This window comes from Narcine bancroftii, chromosome 2, assembly GCF_036971445.1.
Source record: "Narcine bancroftii isolate sNarBan1 chromosome 2, sNarBan1.hap1, whole genome shotgun sequence".
Taxonomy (NCBI): domain Eukaryota; kingdom Metazoa; phylum Chordata; class Chondrichthyes; order Torpediniformes; family Narcinidae; genus Narcine; species Narcine bancroftii.
In genome coordinates this window covers 340,289,254-340,307,506 of record NC_091470.1, presented here as the reverse complement: position 1 = coordinate 340,307,506, position 18,253 = coordinate 340,289,254, and the positions used below count along the sequence as shown (strand labels likewise).

General features: G+C 46.8%; 1 protein-coding gene across 7 annotated transcripts in view; it reads right to left on the bottom strand.

Annotated features, from left to right (window-relative positions):
- LOC138755725 (DNA topoisomerase 1-like) overlaps positions 1-18,253 on the bottom strand; it is a 145,966-nt gene that overhangs the window by 95,183 nt on the left and 32,530 nt on the right. For all 7 annotated transcript variants that reach the window (XM_069922192.1, XM_069922198.1, XM_069922195.1 and 4 more), the window contains 2 exons: positions 8,115-8,219; positions 6,938-7,042 (listed from right to left, as the gene is read on the bottom strand). In XM_069922192.1, the coding sequence (XP_069778293.1) occupies positions 6,938-7,042; positions 8,115-8,219 (210 nt within the window). The remainder of the gene's footprint in view (positions 1-6,937; positions 7,043-8,114; positions 8,220-18,253) is intronic.

The window sequence follows — 18,253 nt, the reverse complement described above, 5'->3', positions numbered from 1 at the left end:
ATCCCAGACCAGAAAACTCAGTTCTTTGCATAAACCACCTGTTCCACACATTGTCTATCCATAATTTTACACCATTTTCATCCATCCATCCCTTTTCATGAAAATCTGCAAAAATATCAGCAAGAAATTTCATTTTCAATTTAATTTTGCATTTGAAGATTATCATGGGTCTTAACTTTGTTCCATTGGCCATGCAATAATAACACCGTAGTAAACCTGGTCCTTTTGTAGCTTATACTTCTGGTTTGCAGAGCTTTAACACTTTTCTATTCCATTGTTATTGTCTATCATGTTGAAATTCATGGGGGTTTCATCCATGTTTCTGATATTTCACAATGCAAACTAGTGTTTCTGCTGGTTCTGTACAATAAACTGGTGAAAACTTACAACTTTATGATCAAGATCTTTTGGTAGTTTCTGTGCAATTTTTGTTTTTTTGGCGTAACGCCAGATTTTTCCTGTTCCTGAAATGATTGCATCAGTGGACTGTAGCCACAAAATCATCCCGAAGGTCTGGATGCGACATGGCCCACTGCAAATGTTCTTATTTTATTTTGGGTGACTGTAGCAATCTTGCCTCTGCTCACACACCCATTCTGCAACATGTTTTTCCAACTCTGGCTAATGAGTAATTCCTTTTTGCAAAGAACATTGCCATTTTGGCATGATTCTCAAAGTTCCTCCACTCTCTCACCAACTCCTCACGCACATCAAGTTTTCCTGCAGCAGTGCAGTTGTTGGTTTTCTTGGCCATTTCTTTCACTTTCAACATAAAGCTCGCATTTTCATCACATGCTGCATTGTGTCGGTGAACCCTCCGTGATAGCAATCACCTCCAGCCGACACCCAGCAGATCAATCCACGCAATCTCAGGGCTCAATGTATACACTGGTCAACGGCCCATCTCGGGCATCGCAAGCTATGGAGGCTGACTTATATGCCGCTCAACGGGGCACCTAGGGTAGCCAGAAAATTGGGGTCCACGAATATGCTAAAATATACCATAAAACTTCAAATTGAGGCTGAAAAAGGGGGAGTCGACAGACAGCTCACCAAGAGACTCGTGTGTCTCAAGAGACCTGAAAATATAATGTTTTAAAAGTGTTTCAAAATTACTTCTGAACTGCGATTTTAAAGTATTCTCAAAGTTCAACAAGATGTTTGAAACTGGACTTTAAAATGGACTTTTTCAGAATCAAGCTTAAACTGTAATAGTTTGGGACTTTAACATGGACACACGCACAAACACACACATTTACATTTGTGCATAGTGGGGTTAAATTTTCAATTAAGGTTAGAGATAAGTAAGAAATGTTATGTTATTAATAGTTTAATAAAGACTATTATTTGAATTTTCCATTGCTGTTCGTTAGTACTAATAAGATTTTATTAGGTCGCAATATGTCAAATGAAAAATATAAACAGGAGTATAGCACATTTGGACTGATAAGCTTGCACTGGTGATACGATCACCAGCCTATTACAGGGGGCAGTCTCTGTACCTGCAGGAACACCAGCTAAGGGCTGTCAATCAGCCGGCCCGAATATAGACCTGAGTAAGCCCCTCATGAGCAAGTCACATGGGAACCACCAAAGCATGAACTGGTGTCCAGACTTTTACTGGAATAAAGACTGTTATACAGTCTGTGTTTTGTCCTTGCCTGCTGCTACCTCAGCACACCACAATTTATTCCATAAATTTTTTTAAGAACGACCATGGAGAAATTCCTGTTGATCGGGAGCCTGAAGATCGACCTTCAACACCCGAAAGCCCAAGCAGGCTTCGAGATCTGGAGGCATGCGGTTGAGGCAATCGTCCTAACACAGGTAGAGGTGATCACACCGAACTAAAAGCGGCTCATGGTACTCCACACCAAGCTGGACCCCCAAGGACTGCACAGACTACGAACCTGTGATGACCATCCTGGAGAGCACATACAAGCCCCCAACAAACGTGGTCTACACCAGGTACCTGCTCAGCATCAGGTCTCAACATCCAGGTGAGACGGCAGATGCCTATCTGGGGGACCTGCGGGAGCTAGCTCACCCGTGTCTAACCGAAACTAGGGTGACCGAAGGGGAAGTGGAGTGAACGATCCAAGACACCTGTGTGTGAGGGCTGCACTTGAGGAGTGCCTTGCAGAAACTGCTGGAAGAAAACATCGCCTCACTTGCAAGGTCAATGGAGGTGGTCCACTCCCTGGAGGCTGCAACTCTTCATGCTGAGGTTTTCGACGCCCGACTCCCCCAACATCCGGTCTGGCAGATACAGATGACTACCATAGCTGAAGGGCTGCACATAAAGGAGACTATCGCTGCTGCCGGCACCCTGCGCCCCTGTAAGTACTGTGTGTCCTGGTGTGGGTCAGACTTCCCGCAAGGGAAGTCTGCGAGAAGAAGGTCACTATGCAAAGGTGTGACTTTCCAGACACGTTGGGAGCACTGCGGCCTTCCACGACCAGCTGGGAGCCCTCCTGAACATCATCACATGTGAGGACCGGGCAACGCCATCACTCACCTCACCACTTCCGCCCACATCGCAGATGTCACTTCCGGCCCAGCCACCGACCAGCACTGCTGCAGTGTGCTTGCCCCGGGTGCCGCCATCTTCCCCCAGACGACTTCCACCCACACCAATGATGCCATTTCTGCCAGTACGGATGGCGTCACTTCTGCCAGTATGGATGGCGTTACCTCCTGCTTCACAGCTGGCCGGGCTGACCGGCCACACAGACACCACGTGTCCACCGGGTGCCGCCACCTTGGGCCAGTCGGGTGCCGATGGCACATCGATGGGATAAATGGTCAACACGGGCACATACCAGATCGCCCACCCGATGCACCCCACGTCCGGAAAGGAAGCCACTGGCCACTATTCACCTCATCCATCAGAGAGCAGCGACTCGGACCCCAAGATGGTCCGAGCGTCCACCACTTTAAAAAGGGACATTCCCCACAGACTTGGGCACTCAACGATGGACATCGCTGTCGTTAAGAAGGTAACAAAATGCCTGTTAAATAGCGGTAGTACTGAGAGCTTCATACACCTGAATGTGGTCCGGACACTAAATCTCAAAATCTACCCCACGAACTCTGCGATTGCTTTCGGAGCCCAGGACCACTTCATCGGGTGCTGCTCAGTGAAATTGATGGGGAAGGGGACATACCATGGGTTCAGGCTCCTGGTTATGCCCAAGCTCTTTGGGCTGGACTTCCAGTGCAACCTGCAAAGCCTTACCCTCGGTTTCGGCAGGCCCCTCCCCCTGCTCACACTCCACAACGTACAGCCCTGCGACTGCCCCACATCCACCTGCAGCCTCTCCACGCTATGGATAACCCCTCCTGCCCTCTTCAACTACCTTATGCCAGATTGCAAGACCATAGCTGCCAGAAGCAGGCGCTATTGCACAGCAGACTGGGCCTTCATTAAGGCAGAAATGAAGTGGCTTTTGGAAGAAGGTATTATAGAGCTCAGCACCAGTCCCTGGAGAGTCCAAGTCCTGATGGTCAAAGGGAGCAGCAAACCAAGGATGGTCATCAATTACAGCCAGACCATAAACCAGTGCCTACCCCCTAACCAGAATTGCCGACATAGTCAACGAGATAGCCCGTTATAAGGTTTTCTCAACAATTGACCTAAAGCCGTCCTACCACCAACTCCCTATCCATATATGGGATAAGCCATATACAGCCTTCGAGGTATATCACCTGGATGCTGAGACCTGCCGGGTTCCGTTTGGGGTCACTCATGGGGTCTCTGTCTTCCAGCGGGAGATGGAGCGCAAGGTAGACTAGCACAACCTAAGAGCAATTTTTCTGTACTTGGACAACCAGCAGGACCACGATGACAACCTGGAGAGATTTCTCCGGATGGCCAAGGAGCTGAACCTCACTTACAACAAAGAGAAGTGCGTGTTCAGCACCACCCGCCTTGCCATCCTGGAGTAGATCGTGGAGCATGGCGTCATTGGTCCGGATCCAGAACGCATGCGCCCACTAATGGAACTGCCCCTCCCCCACTTGCTCAAGGCCCTCTGTAGGTGGCTTGGGGTTTTCTCCTATTACTCCCAGTGGGTCCCTCGTTTCTCAGACAAGGTCTGTCCACTGGCCCAAGCCACCACCTTTCCTATCCCACATTCCACCCCCCACCCCCGAGGTGCAAGCAGCTTTCGCTCACGTCGCCAATGCCATGACGCAATGCTGAGGATGAGGACACCCCACTCCAGGTGGAGAGCGATGCCTCTGATGTTGCCCTCGCAGCCACCCTCAACCAAAGAGGGCAACACGTGGCTTTTTTCTCCAGGACCCTCCCAGTTCCGAGCTCAGACACTCCGCCATTGAAAAGGAGGCCCTGGCGATAGTGGAAGCGGTCGGCCACTGCCGCCACTACCTGGCAGGTAAGAGACTCACCCTTCTCACCGACTAGTGCGCAGTGGCTTTCATGTTCAGTACCACCCATAAAGGCAAGATCAAGAATGATAAGATCTTGCGCTGGAGAGTCGAGCTGGCTACGTTCAGCTACGGCATCCAGTACACACCTGGGAAGTTCAACGACTCCCCTGATGCCCTGTCCCAGACCTGCGCCACGGTGCAGTCTGACCAACTGCAGGTGCTGCACGACTCTTTTTGTAACTCAGGCGTCACACGCCTGTACCATTTCATTAAGTCCCGGAACCTCCCCTTCACTGAACAAGTGGACTATGGCCAAGTCATGCAGCGTCTGTGCAGAGAACAAACCACGCTTCTGCTCACCTCAGGCCCACATCATCATGGCCACTTGGCCATTCAAACGGCTTAGCATCGACTTCAAGGGTCCCCTGCCTTCCACGAACAAGAACATCTACTTCCTTGCGGTCGTAGACGAATACTCCTGTTTTCCCTTCACCATCCCTTGCCCTGACATCTCCACAGCCACCGTTATCAGGTCTCTGATGCAGATCTTCGCCATGTTCGGATACTCGGCATTCATCCACAGTGATCGGGGTTCTGGCTTCAAGAGTGAGGAGCTGCGTCAGCACCTGGTAGCGCAAGGCACTGTGATTAGTCGTTCAACTAGTTTCAACCCGAGGGGGCAACAGGCAGGTAGAGCGTGAAAACTGGGTGATCTGGAAAGCCCTCTCCGAGGCACTCCATGCCATTAGGTCGCTCTTGTGCGCAGCTACCAATCAAACCCCTCAAGAGTGCCTTTTCTCATTCCCCAGGAAATCAGCAACTGAAATCTCACTCCCAGCTTGGCTTACCTCTCTAGGTCCAGTGCTCAAATGCAAACATGTGCAGGTCCACAAGTCCGACCCACTGGTCGAGGAGGTGCTCCTCCTCCACGCCAATCACAACTACGCCTACATCAGGTAACCCAGTGGCTGTGAGGACACCGTCTCAGCCAAAGATCTGGCACCACCACCCCAGCATCATGACTACCCGACCCATCCTCCCCACCATGGGTACCCTTGGCTCATCCAGGATATGGGGGGGCCGAACCACTCCCTCCGTCCTTCCAGCGAACCCCACTCCTGTCGATCCACACCTACCTGGCCACACTGTCCAAACCAATGCCCGCCACAACTACACTGGACCCAGCCAGCTCTCAGGCAGCAACCACACCCTCACCGACCTTTGACAAAGGAATCAACCCTGCAACGGTCCCAGAGACTTCGACAGTTGCTGGACCATCTAAATTTGTAAATATCTCCTGACACCATCCCACATGCCTCCCCCCCCACCAGGACAATTTAAAGAAGGGGGTGAATGTGGTGATGCAACCACCAGCCTACTGCAGGGGGATCTCTGTGCCTGCAGGAAGACCACCTAAGGGCTGACTCCACCTAGCTGCCTGTCAATCAGGCGATCTGAATAGAGACCTGAGCCAGCCCCTCCTGAGCAGTCACACAGGAGCCACCAAAGCATGAACTGGTGTTCAGACTTTTACTGGAATAAAGATTGTTGTACAATCTTTGTGTTTTGTGCTTTCTTGCTGCTACCTCAGTGCACCACAGTTGCTAATTTGACCCTTTCTTTCTGTCTGCTTGTTATAAATCTGGACCGGTTGGGGAGAGTGGACATGGATTGATTGAGGCCTAAAAGGCAGAGGACAATGGCTGATCCTCCTTGCTATTTACAGCCTAATTATCTTGGTGGGTCTGGTTGTCAGATTAGCAGTTCTAAGATGTGTCATCACAAGATTAATTTCCTCTGTGACAGGCCCATGGCAAATGGTGCTAAGGCCTGTAGGGGATGAGCAGCAAGAAATTAAACATATACTCCAACAGTTTGAGGGAAGCAGAAGAGACCACCAAAGCTATGCTGATGTAGTTTAATCAAATATACATGGTAAAAGAAAAAAAGTGGATTGTGAATAGTGGTGGAATGTGATTAAACTAGCACCACTGTGAGAAGTAGTGGAATGTGATTAGATTAGCACTTGAGAACAGTTAGCTAAGTTAGTGGACTCCTTGTGTATCAGAATCTTCAAAGACAACAAATTCTCGTTTAAACTGGCAAATCGACCTAGGGTAACCTGCAGTCAGTACTGCACTTGCTTAATGAGAATATAAATATTAACCTGGACGCCCCCAATGACAAGGCTGCCTGATTAACTTAACATGCGATGTATGAATAAGGAGGAACCCTGTAGAATCAAGGAGGATGGGAAGAGAAATGGGAAGGCTGTGAAATATTGTGGTTCCGATTGGAAGGAGCTGTAAGGGGAGGGAGGTGTCTTTGCTAAGCGCGGAATTGTACAAAAGAGTGATGATTTCAAACACATTGTATTTCACAGAATCAAAATTCCAGCTGCCATTGCTCTGCCCAACTATTCATCTTATCTGTATCCTTTTACAGCCATGGACAACTTTTATGGCTATCCAAAACACCATCAACTTATCATCCATACACTTGCAATGCATATTTCTTACATCGATATTGAAATCATTGAACTCACTTTGTGGAAGAATCCTCATGTTCACTCTCTTCTTTTTGTTTGGTTTCTTGATTTCCAGAATCATCTTCAGAGTTAAGTGGCTCTGAGTTCATATTCAAATTAAGCCTAGAAAAAAAAAACATTGCTTTCTGAACTTGTTGAGGTCTTATTAATCATCACAAGGGACTTACCATCAAGTAGCCACAGACTTTGAATCAAAAATGTATCTCTTCCACTACTATTGTCTGCCTCCTATCACCAGACCTTTATGAATCCAATCTCCTTGGATACCATGAGCTGGACTAGCCTGCCATGTGGGATCTTGTAAAATGCCTCTCTTAAAATCCATATAAATTATCCCTGTGACCCCACCTTATATCTATTTATTTTCCTCAGAAAATCTCAAATTGAATTAGTGAGAAGAGCTTAGCAGATAAGATGTGGATAATTTCAGAATATTAAGACACAAACAGTATACACAGAACCTGTCACATCTTATATATGGAAAACAGCATTAACCTCCTGCACCATTCTCCCTGCAAAAGTACATGGCTTGACAGCCAGCATCTGAAATGATACTATTTTCATCCTTTGAAGCCTGATGACAAGAAGTATTTTTTATAGCTATCATTCTAATTAAAATGTAGAGAACAAATGCAGTGATTTGGAAAATTTACAAAAGTAAATTGCTTATATTTTCTGTACTTGTTCTACCTGAAACAGCTTAACTTTTAATTTAAAGAAATGTAGTACAATACAACTGCTATTATCCTATTTCGGATAAACAATATTTTCAGGTAAGACGCTTTTCAAGAACAGCCCAGTAGCAACAGCAAATCACTTGTAACAGTGTTTAAACAACAACAAACAACAACAAGGGAAGGCTTTTTAAGCGTGAAATAATGTTTAATTCTCACCAAAAACCTGAACAAGATAAATCCAACACCAAAAACACAAAATTCTACTCAGAGGTTTTTACCAAAATTCTTTCAACCTGTGCCATCAGTTCGCTTCCAAAAAATGTTGGACAACTGAGAATTTCTGATTATTTTGGATTTCCTCATTATCTGAAAATTTTCAGAGGGGAAATTATGTCATTTCGGCTTCAAAATTTTTTGGATAACTGAAGATTTTGGATAATCAAAGTTCTACACCATCAAAAGGTTTCATGAAAAATGAATTCCAAGTTACAACTCACTTTGTGGAAGAATCCTCATATTCACTCTCTTCTTTTTGTTTGCTTTCTTGATTTCCAGAATCATCTTCAGAGTTAAGTGGCTCTGAGTTCATATTCAAATTAAGCCTAAAAAAAACATTGCTTATTGAACTTGTTAAGGTCTTATTAATCAGCTTTGCCAAGTTTTCTCCAGAATCGCACAATAGCAATTTCGAGTAGCAGTGGTCAAAGGGTCAAGGCATAGGTGGTGGAACACATGGAAGATGGGTTTTTTTTTAAACTTTTTTTGATTAAAAAATTGGTCTCACTGATACCAAGATATGATGCAAATCAAGGACCAGACCTTCAAGGCAGGTCGTGGTCAAGGCGCACAAAGACTAATCAGAGGAACACACACTTTAACCACAGCCAAAGCTGAAAAGTTGAAATGCAGCCCTGTAACTGAAAATGCCATATTGATGATACTCAGAAAAAAAAGAATGAATTGATTTGCACAACTGCAGAAAGAAAGCTTGTGAATATTTGGACAGAAAAGGATAAAGCAGTGATCAGGATCAATATCAATCATCTTGAAAGTATTGTACAGATTTTTGTTGATGAAAATTAATGCAGAGGCAAAATGCAGACTGTGTTTTCTTTTTCAATCTGTTTGGCCTTTCATTTGCTTCCATCCAGCATTGATCAAATACATAAAATTCACTTTGGCACCTATTTCTTTTAATTTGACGCCCAGATAGGATTGAGGAAAACAAGACAAGTTTGACTGGTTCAGAGTACAATTCATCATCCATAAAGCATAGCACTGTAGCGGTCTGCCTTGGCGGCAATCAGCGCAACCAAACGTCAGCAGTCCACGCAGGCCCCTGCAAGCAAACCAGCGGACAAACGACCCCAAAATGGTGCTGGCCCCGTTGCACAGCCAACAGACAGGGAGAGTGCAGGGAAGAAGGTATTGTTATGTAGGAGTGCACCCATGTGCAGGAAACCCATTTTTGTTATGCGACCCGTTATGTCAGCAAAAGGGGGAAATGGCAGGAACGCGAATCAAATAAAAGTCGGGCTTGAGCTCCCAATAAACAAGAGCTATACCTGACTACACTCGTGTGTGTGTGTCTTTCTTCTAAGTAGTGTTTCCCAATAGTTTAGACAGCATCTAAACCCAACAATGAGCAAGGCGGCAACAGTCCATGCAGTTGCCCTCAAGCTGCCCACCTTCTGGGTGAATCAGCCTGGTTTGCCCAGGCTGAAGGACAGTTTCACATACGGCAGATCATAAAGGAGTCCATCAGATACTACCACGTGATAAGTGCCCTGGACCAGGACACGGCAAGCCGGGTGGCCAACTTCATCCCCGTCAGAAGGTGCCTAAACCATCTTCAAGGACTTACTAATCAAGACCTTTTGGATCTCACGGCGTGACAGAAGGGCACATCTGCTCCACTTGTACGTGTGGGACTGTCAGTTTGGACAACAAATCCTCATGGACACAGGAGCAGAGGCCAGCATCCTGCCCCCATCGGGACAGGACACCAGGAACAGGCAGGAGGGCCCCATGCTGCCAACAACAGCACGATCAGGACTTATGGTACACACAAGGTCTAACTGCAGATGGGAGGCAGCCTCTTCTCATGGGTGTTCACATAGGCCACAGTGGAACAGCCACTGCTTGGGGCAGACTTCCTGCGTGCCCAGTCTGCTCATAGGCCTTAAGGATTGGAGATTGGTTCACACAAAGGTTTTCTAAAACATCCCCTCAAGGACGTCAAGTTTCCAGCATCCCACCTGGACTCTGTCCAGTGATCCACAGATGAATATGCCAAAATATTGACAGAGTTCTCAGCAGAGCTCACCCCCCAATTCACCACGGTGATTCACCGGCACGGAGTACAACATCACATCTTTAACCAAGGTCCACCACTCCATGCATGAGCAAGACATTTTCTCCCAGAGAAGCTTCAGCTGGTGAAGGAGAAATTCAAGAAATTAAAAGAGCTCAGCATAGTACAGTGGTCATACAGTCCATGGGCTTCTCCCCTGCATATGGTGCCCAAAGCCACTGGGGGTTGGAGAGCGTGCAAGAACACCGTCGGTTCAACGAGGCCACAACGCCAGATCAATACCCTGTGCCGCACATCTATGACTTTGCAGTCAATCTTCACGGGGCAAAGACCTTTTCCAAAGTCGCCCTCGTGTGGGGATATCATCAGATCCCGGTACACCACAATGATATCCCCAAAACTGCCATCATCACCCTGTTCAGCCTGTTTGAATTCTTGCACATGCCGTTCAGATTGAAGAACGCTGCGTAGACCTTCCAGCGGTTGATGGACGCAGTGAGCCGAGACCTGGATGGCACCTTCATCTACTTGAACGACATCCTTGTGGCAAGCAGGGACCGACAAGAACACTTGGTGCACCTCCACAACCTCTACACCTGGCTTAGCAAATTCAGACTGATGATCAACTCAGCCAAATGCCAGTTTGGGTTGGATGCCATTGACTTCTTGGGCCGTTGGGTAACCAAGGAAGGGGCCACACTCCTACCCAGCAAGGTGGAGGCCATCTTGAAGTTTTCTAGGCCCAGAACAACCAGGGGACTATAGGATATCGTGGTGATGATCAACTTCTACAACAGGTTCATCCCCGCACCCACCCAGATCACTTGGCCCTTGTTCACCCAGATGGTGGGCAATGCAAAGAACATAACATAGGGCAAGGAGTTGTGGTGAATGTCTGCCAAGTTGCCTATCTCCTCTCTGGCGAGCCTTGCTGTACTAACGTTGGTTGTGCATTATCTCAACTGTTAAGGACACTACCCATGGGTATAACTGTGTATACACCTATTGTCTTTCATTGTCTTTCATTATTGTACCATGAGTTTCTGCTAATAAAAGCCATGATTACAGTTTGACCAAATCGTTTTTGTCTATTTTGTCTACTTCATCAACTGGCACTTCAATTTTAATAGCAGAAATGGATGCAGCCCTCAAGCCAGAGTGGCTGATAATCGACCAGTCTGCCCCGAGGGCCAGAGAAATTTTCAACCACTGGATTGCTTGTTTTGATTACTACATGGCTCAAAACAACGTGGTTAATGAGGCAATACAGTGGGGTCACCTGAACTCTCTGCTGGGTGAGGTCCCTTTCGCCATAACGCAAGGAGCTACCACTCTGGCTACAGCCCGGGAATGTCTGACTGCTTACTAGGCAGCACCATGGAATTTGGCGCTTGCTCGACACCAGTTGCTGACTAGACGCCAGAAACCCAGGGAAAGTGATGCTGCCTATGCACTGGCCCTCGACTCACTGGCAAATGAATGTGATGTCAGAGCAGTCAAAGTGCAACAACACTGCAATGCCTTTGTCAACGGGATTGACTCCAGTTACATCCGACAGAGGCTGCTGGAGACGGAGCCCTTAACCTACGACCAGACATGCACTCTAGCCAAAACACTGAGAAGTGCCATGCGGTCCAGTGAAATGCTAGAAACCAAAAAGGAAACATTCAGGAGCGCTGGAACCCCGAAGGAAAGAAAATGGTGAACTCCTGAAAAATGCTACTTTGGTGATAAGAGTTGGCACCCCAGACAGAAGTGCTCGGCTTGATTTGCTACCTGCAGCTAATATAGGAAACTCGGCCACTTGGCTAAAGTGTGTCAGGCGAAAAGTACTCCCTCTGATAAGAAGAGAAGCACCAAGAAAATGTGTCCTGGAGCTTCAGGAATGGAAGACAACTGTGAAAAGGGGCAATCTTCAGACGAGCAGGCTGAATAGACTTCAAGTGACGGCGAGGTGAGATCCCCTGTGATAGCTCAATTGACTGTAAAGGTTGGGGGATGTTACGGACTGGAACAGTCAACTATGAAGGGGGAGGTCAATGGTGAGACTCTTGATTGTCTAATAGACTCGGGTAGTATTGACAGCTACATCCATGAGAGAGCTGCCAGAGCCTTAAATTTGTGGAGATATCCAGCGAACTGAAAGATATTGATGGCTTGTAGTGAACTTATAAAAACTGTACGAGACAAGTGTAAAGTTACTTTAAATTTGCAGGGACATTGCCTGGCTGATGTGTGGCTCTTTATTATGCCAGAGCTCTGCACCCCTGTGTTACTGGGGTTAGATATTCAATATCAAATGAACAGTGTAATGTTAAATTTCAGTGGAAGAAAGAAAGGGCCACTACCCACACTTACCATCCCTCGCGCTAGTTAGTCCACATTAAAGATCAAAGCTCCTTCCTTTTTCAGTGATTTATCCCGAGTGTCAGCCGATTGCCACTAAGAGCTGTTCTTACAGCAAAGAAGATCATGAGTTTATCAAAGCAGAGACCCAGAGACTGCTTAAAGAGGGAGTAATTGAACCTAGTAAGAGTCCGTGGCGGGCCCAAGTGGTAGTCGTGAAGAATTACACTAAGAGATGACTGGCTATTGATACAGCCAGACATCAACCCCCTGCCACGCATCAATGAAATGATTAATCAGATAGCGCAATACAAAGTGTACTCCATTATCGACCTCAAAGCAGCTGATCACCAAATCCCCATTAAGAAAAGGGAACGTCCCTATACGGCTTTTGAGGCTGATGGGGGGGGGGGGGGGGTTTATAACAGTTTAAAAGGGTACCTTTTGGGGTCACTAATGGTGTGTCTGTGTTTCAGAGGGAAATGGATAAGATTGTTAGGATGTATGAGTTACACAGTACGTTTCCCTATCTGGATAATGTCACTATCTGTGGGAAAACATAGGCTGAGCACGACAACAACTTAAAGAAATTTTTAGCAACAGCTAAACAACTCAATCTTACATTTAACGAGGGCAAACGTGTGTTCAACGCGACATTCTGGGCTACATTGTCCGCAAGGGTGAAATCCGCCCCAACTCAGAAAAAGTGGCCCCCCTTAAGAAGTTATCACCCCCAAACTCAGCAAAAGCCCTTAAAAGGTATATGGGATTCTTTTCCTACTACTGCAAATGGATTCGGGACTACGCCACGAGGGCATGCCCTCTGTTTGACACTAAATCTTTTCCTCTCTCTTCAATGGCTTTGAAGGCTTTCGAGAGAATTAAAGTTGATATTGCTAAAGCCGCACTCCAAGTGGAAACTGATGCCTCAGATTGTGCCTTGGCAGGAACCTTTAATCAACAGGGCAGACCTGTGGCATTCTTCTCCCGCATGTTACACGGACCTGAGCTTAAACATCCTGCCATTGAAAAAGAAGCCCAGGCTATTATTGAAGCTGTTCGTTACTTGAGACAGATTCTAGCCGGTAGAAAATTTACTCTTGTCACTGATCAGAAATCTGTAGCCTACATGTTCAGTACTAAACACAAAAGTAAAATCAAGAACGATAAGATGGCACGCTAGCGAATAGAACTCTCAACTTATAATTATGAGATCCAATACAGAGCGGGCAGGTTAAATGACCCCTCTGACACATTGTCACGATCTGCTCAGCTGGAGGGGCTCAAAGAGATCCATAGCAGACTGTGCCACCCAGGAGTCATGAGATTCTTCCACTACATAAGGGCTAACAACCTTCCTTACTCTCTGGAAGAAGTCAGGAAACTGACTAAAAGCTGTCCTGTTTATGCAGAATGCAAACCGCAATTCTTCAAAGCTCCAGAGGCCACTCTCATCAAGGCAACCTGACGTTTTGAGAGGATTAGCTTAGATTTTAAAGGACCGTTACCTTCCAACAACAAAAATGTATATTTCCTTACTGTAATTGACGAATATTCCAGGTTTCCCTTTGCGATACTCTGCCCTGACGTCTCGTCAGCGTCTGTCATCAAGTCACGACAGAATTTTCAGCATTTTTGGTTTTCCCAATTACATTCATACCGATAGGGACTCAGCATTCATGAGCGCTGAACTGCGGAGAGCCCTGCTACAGAAGGGAATTGCCACTAGCCGTACCACGAGCTACAACCCACAGGGCAATGGACAGGTCGAAAGGGCTAATGCTACAGTCTGGAAGACTGTTAATCTTGCTTTAAAAACACATGGTTACCCTGTTACCCGGTGACAGAAGTGATGCCTGAGGCATTACATTCTATTCGGTCATTATTGTGTACTGCAACAAATCAAACACCTCATGAATGTATGTTTGCCTTTCCTAGGAAATCAGGACCTGTGATGGACTGGCCAGCCTGTTTATCTGAGCCTCAAACTCTGCTGCTGAAGAGCCACACTCGGGCGCGTAATACAGACCCCCTAGTCCAACCAGTTCAGCTCCTGCATACCAACCCCAACTACACTCATATTAAATTCCCAGACGGGAGTACTGACACTGTACCCCTAAGAGATATGGCCTCGCCTGGTTTGCCACTTCCTCGCACCCCTACTCAGAGTGAGCCTGAGAGATTGGGCTCACCCCCCCAGCCTGTGACCATGGCCATGCTGAGGCTCCACTGCCTCACGCTGGCGATTCTGGACCAGGTCCAAAAGTCAGTCCTTCCTGCACTACAGACCCAAGAACTGTACCAGTTCCCAAGGTTGCAAATGAGCCACCTGTTTTGAGACGAAGCACCAGAATTCGTAAAGAACCTGATAGGCTGACATATTCATAAAACTGCTTGCTAGATACTGGCACATTTTGGCTGTTAAGAATATTCTCAATGCCAAACATGGTATCCATGTATTGTTTACTTCAGTCTTTCCTTGCAGCTGTCCTTTTGATTTTAACCATTCTTCTGCTGAGGGGAGACTGTGGTGAATGTCTGCCAAGCTGCCTGTCTCCCCTCTGGCAAGCCTTGCAGTACTAACATTGGCTGTGCATTATCTATACTGTTAAGGACACTCCCCTTGAATATAACTGTGTATGCACCTATTGTCTTTCATTATTGTACCATGAGTTTCTTCTAATAAAAACCATGATTATAGTTTGATCACATCATCTTTGTCTATTTCATCATCTGGCACTCCAGGAGTCAGCAGAGGCCTTAGCAAAGGCCAAGGAAGCCCTGGCAGGAGCCGCTTTTTTGGCACACCCCAGGGCAGACACTGCAACAGCACTGGCACAGTAAAAGCCTCAGGACCGGTGATCAGTGAAGTTCTGGAACAGCAGATTGAAAGAACCACTGGCTTTCTTCAGCAAACATCTGCGACCTCCAGAAGTGAAGTACAGTGCTTTTGACCGAGAGCTACTGGTGCTGTACTAGGCCATACGCCACTTCAGGTACTTCCCCCAGGGCAGAACTTTTACAAGCCCCTAACTTTCACCTTGGCCAAGATCTCAGACCACCAGCAGCGTAACTTGTCTTACATCTCTGAGTACACTACAGATGTAAGGCACGTCTCCGGCAAGGACAATGTGGTGGCCGACGCACTGTCCAGAGTATCCATGCGCTATCTAGGGGAGTGGATTTCATGGCACTGGAGAAGATGTAGCAAGACGAAGTGGAGATGCCCCAGTACAGACAGCCATATCGGAAATGCAACTCCAGGACTTCCTAGTTAGCACTGGTAACACTACCCTCCTGTGCATCGTGGCTACCGGCCAGGTCAGACCTATCGTTCCGACGGCTTGGAGACTGTATGTTTTTGATTCCATCCATGGGCAGGCTCATCTATGCATCAGGACCAAGGTCCGACCGGTGGCCAGCAAATATATATAGCATGGATTACAAAAACAAGTTAGCGGGTGGGCGAAGATGTGCATGAGGTGCCAAACAACCAAGATGCAGCGGCATACCAAGACCCCACCTCAGCACATTGAGCCTTTGGAGCGAAGGTTCAACCACGTCCACATGGACATAGTGGGACCCTACCAGTATCTCAGGTTTCCACTACCTGCTCACGATGGTCGACCGTTTCACCAGGTGGCCAGATGCAGTCCTGCTGGCAGACACATCCACAACCTCATGTACCAGAGCCCTCATCTCCTGGGTGTCACGGTTCAGGACACTGTCCCACATGACATCGGAGGGGCCCAGTTCACCTCCAGCCTGGGGCACCCATACCACACAACGGCCTATCACCCACAGTCAAATGGGCTGGTGGAGTGCTTCCACAGGCACCTCAAGGCTGTACTCATGACCAGACTGCAAGGACCTAACTGGGTTGATGAGCTACCATGGGCATTGCTAGGTATCCACATGGCATCCAAGGAGGATTTCAATACCTCTTCGGCCGAACTAGTCTACGGAGCTCCACTGGTGGTCCTGAGGAAATTCATACAGTCTCCAGGCAGACAGCAGAATGATGTGGCAGCTCTCCTCTGTAAACTATGGGAAAGAGTCGCAACCTGGCCCACACTCCACCTACCAGGCACGGCACGTGAGGACCAACATACCCAAAGACCGGTAGGACTGTATGTTTTCATTCGCAGGGGTCCACACCATCCACCGCTGCAGAGGCAATACGAGGATTCATTCCATTCCAGGTTGTCCATAACAATGGAACCACATTTGAGCTGCAGGTAAGAGGCAAGATGGAGGTCTTCACCACGGATAGGTTAAAGCCAGCACACCTGGACAAGTGTGCCCAACTGAGAGGCCAGCACCATGCAAAAGAAGCAGGCCACCAAAAACAGCAGAGACACTGCGTCAGCGCATCAAGGATAATATCACCGGTTCTTTTGCTGGGGGGGCGGGTCTTGTAGCTGCCCGCTGTGGCAATAGGGCCAGTGTTCTAGGCACTGAGGGCAACCAGAAACCAGCAGACCGCGCAGCGGCACCGGCCCCAGCAAGCAAGCAAACCAGCAAACAAATAGCTAGGGCAGCATAAGGACCAGCGACCCCAAAATGGCACTGGCCCCACTGCACAGCCAAGAGACGGGGACAAGCGCGCAGGGAAGAAGGTATTGTTATGTCGGAATGCACCTGCAGGCAGGTAACCCGCTTGTTATGCGGGCCATTATGTCAGCAAAAATGGGGAAACAGCGGGATACAAGTCGGGCTTAAGCCCCCAATAAATGAGAGCTATACCTGACTACACTTGTGTGTGTCTTTCTTCTGAGTAAGTAGTCAAAATCAGAATCAGCACTACATTTTAAACTATAATTTTTATACTTTTTGCTAGAAAAACTGAATTGATGGAAATATTATAAAACTAATTAAAATTAAAGGTGCTAATTCATAAGAAAGCAGTCAACATCTGTGAGGAGAAAAAGGTAGACAGTGGAACAAAGGTAAGGCTAAATTTGGAGTATCATGTGGAGTTAGGTCAACTACCTACAGGAAAGATAGGAGTAAAATTGAAAGACTTGAAGAGCTGAGCTATGGGGAAAGATTAAATAGTTCAGACTTTATTTCCTTGAGTGTCAGAAAGTGAAATGAGATTTGATAGAGGTATACAGGATAATGAGGAGTATTGGTAGGGTAGATTAGTGGTTCTCAACCTTTTTCTTTCCACTCACATACCACTTTAAGTAATCCCCATGCTATCAGTGCTTTGTGATGAGTAAGGGATTGCTTAAGGTGGGATGTGAGTGGGAAGAGAAGGTTGAGAATCACTGCTCTAGACCCAATTGTTACTGAAATATTTGGCTTGAGAAAAATTGTCATTGGCCCAGTTCCTTTGAAGTTATGAAAGCGTGCACATAACGAGTCAATTAGGTACGATTAAAACAGTGGTTCTCAAACATTTTCTTTCTACCCACGTACCACCTTAAGCAATCTCCTACTGATCATAGAGCACCTTTGGCATAGGGAATACTTAAAAGTGGTATGTGAGTGGAAAGAATAAGGTTGAGAACCACTGGGGAGATAAGAGTAGGCCTTTTCTTCAAAGGTTTGGTGAGACAGGAATTTGACATCATTGCTCATGGTAAAAGATGAAATGTTTAAAGTGAACATTAGAGAGAACTTTTTCCACTAAGAGGCACCAAGAGTGTGGAGCAAACTGCTAGAGGAAGTGGTGGATGCAGGTTCAATTTCAACATTTAAGAGAAGATTGGATAGGTACGTGAATGGGAGGGAAATGTAGGGCTGTCATCTGGATGCAGATCGATGGGGCCAATTGGAATAAATAGTTCAGCCTGGACCAGAAAGGCTGAAGGGCCTGTTCCTGGGCTGTAGTTTTCTATGATTCTACAGCAATGCTTGCTTTTGTTTTGGCTTTAGTTCTAAAATATAAAGAAATTTACATATTTTCTGTTTATCATGTTTTATAATACTGGACAACAAAGATTTTGGGGTGTATTTTATGGATTGTGG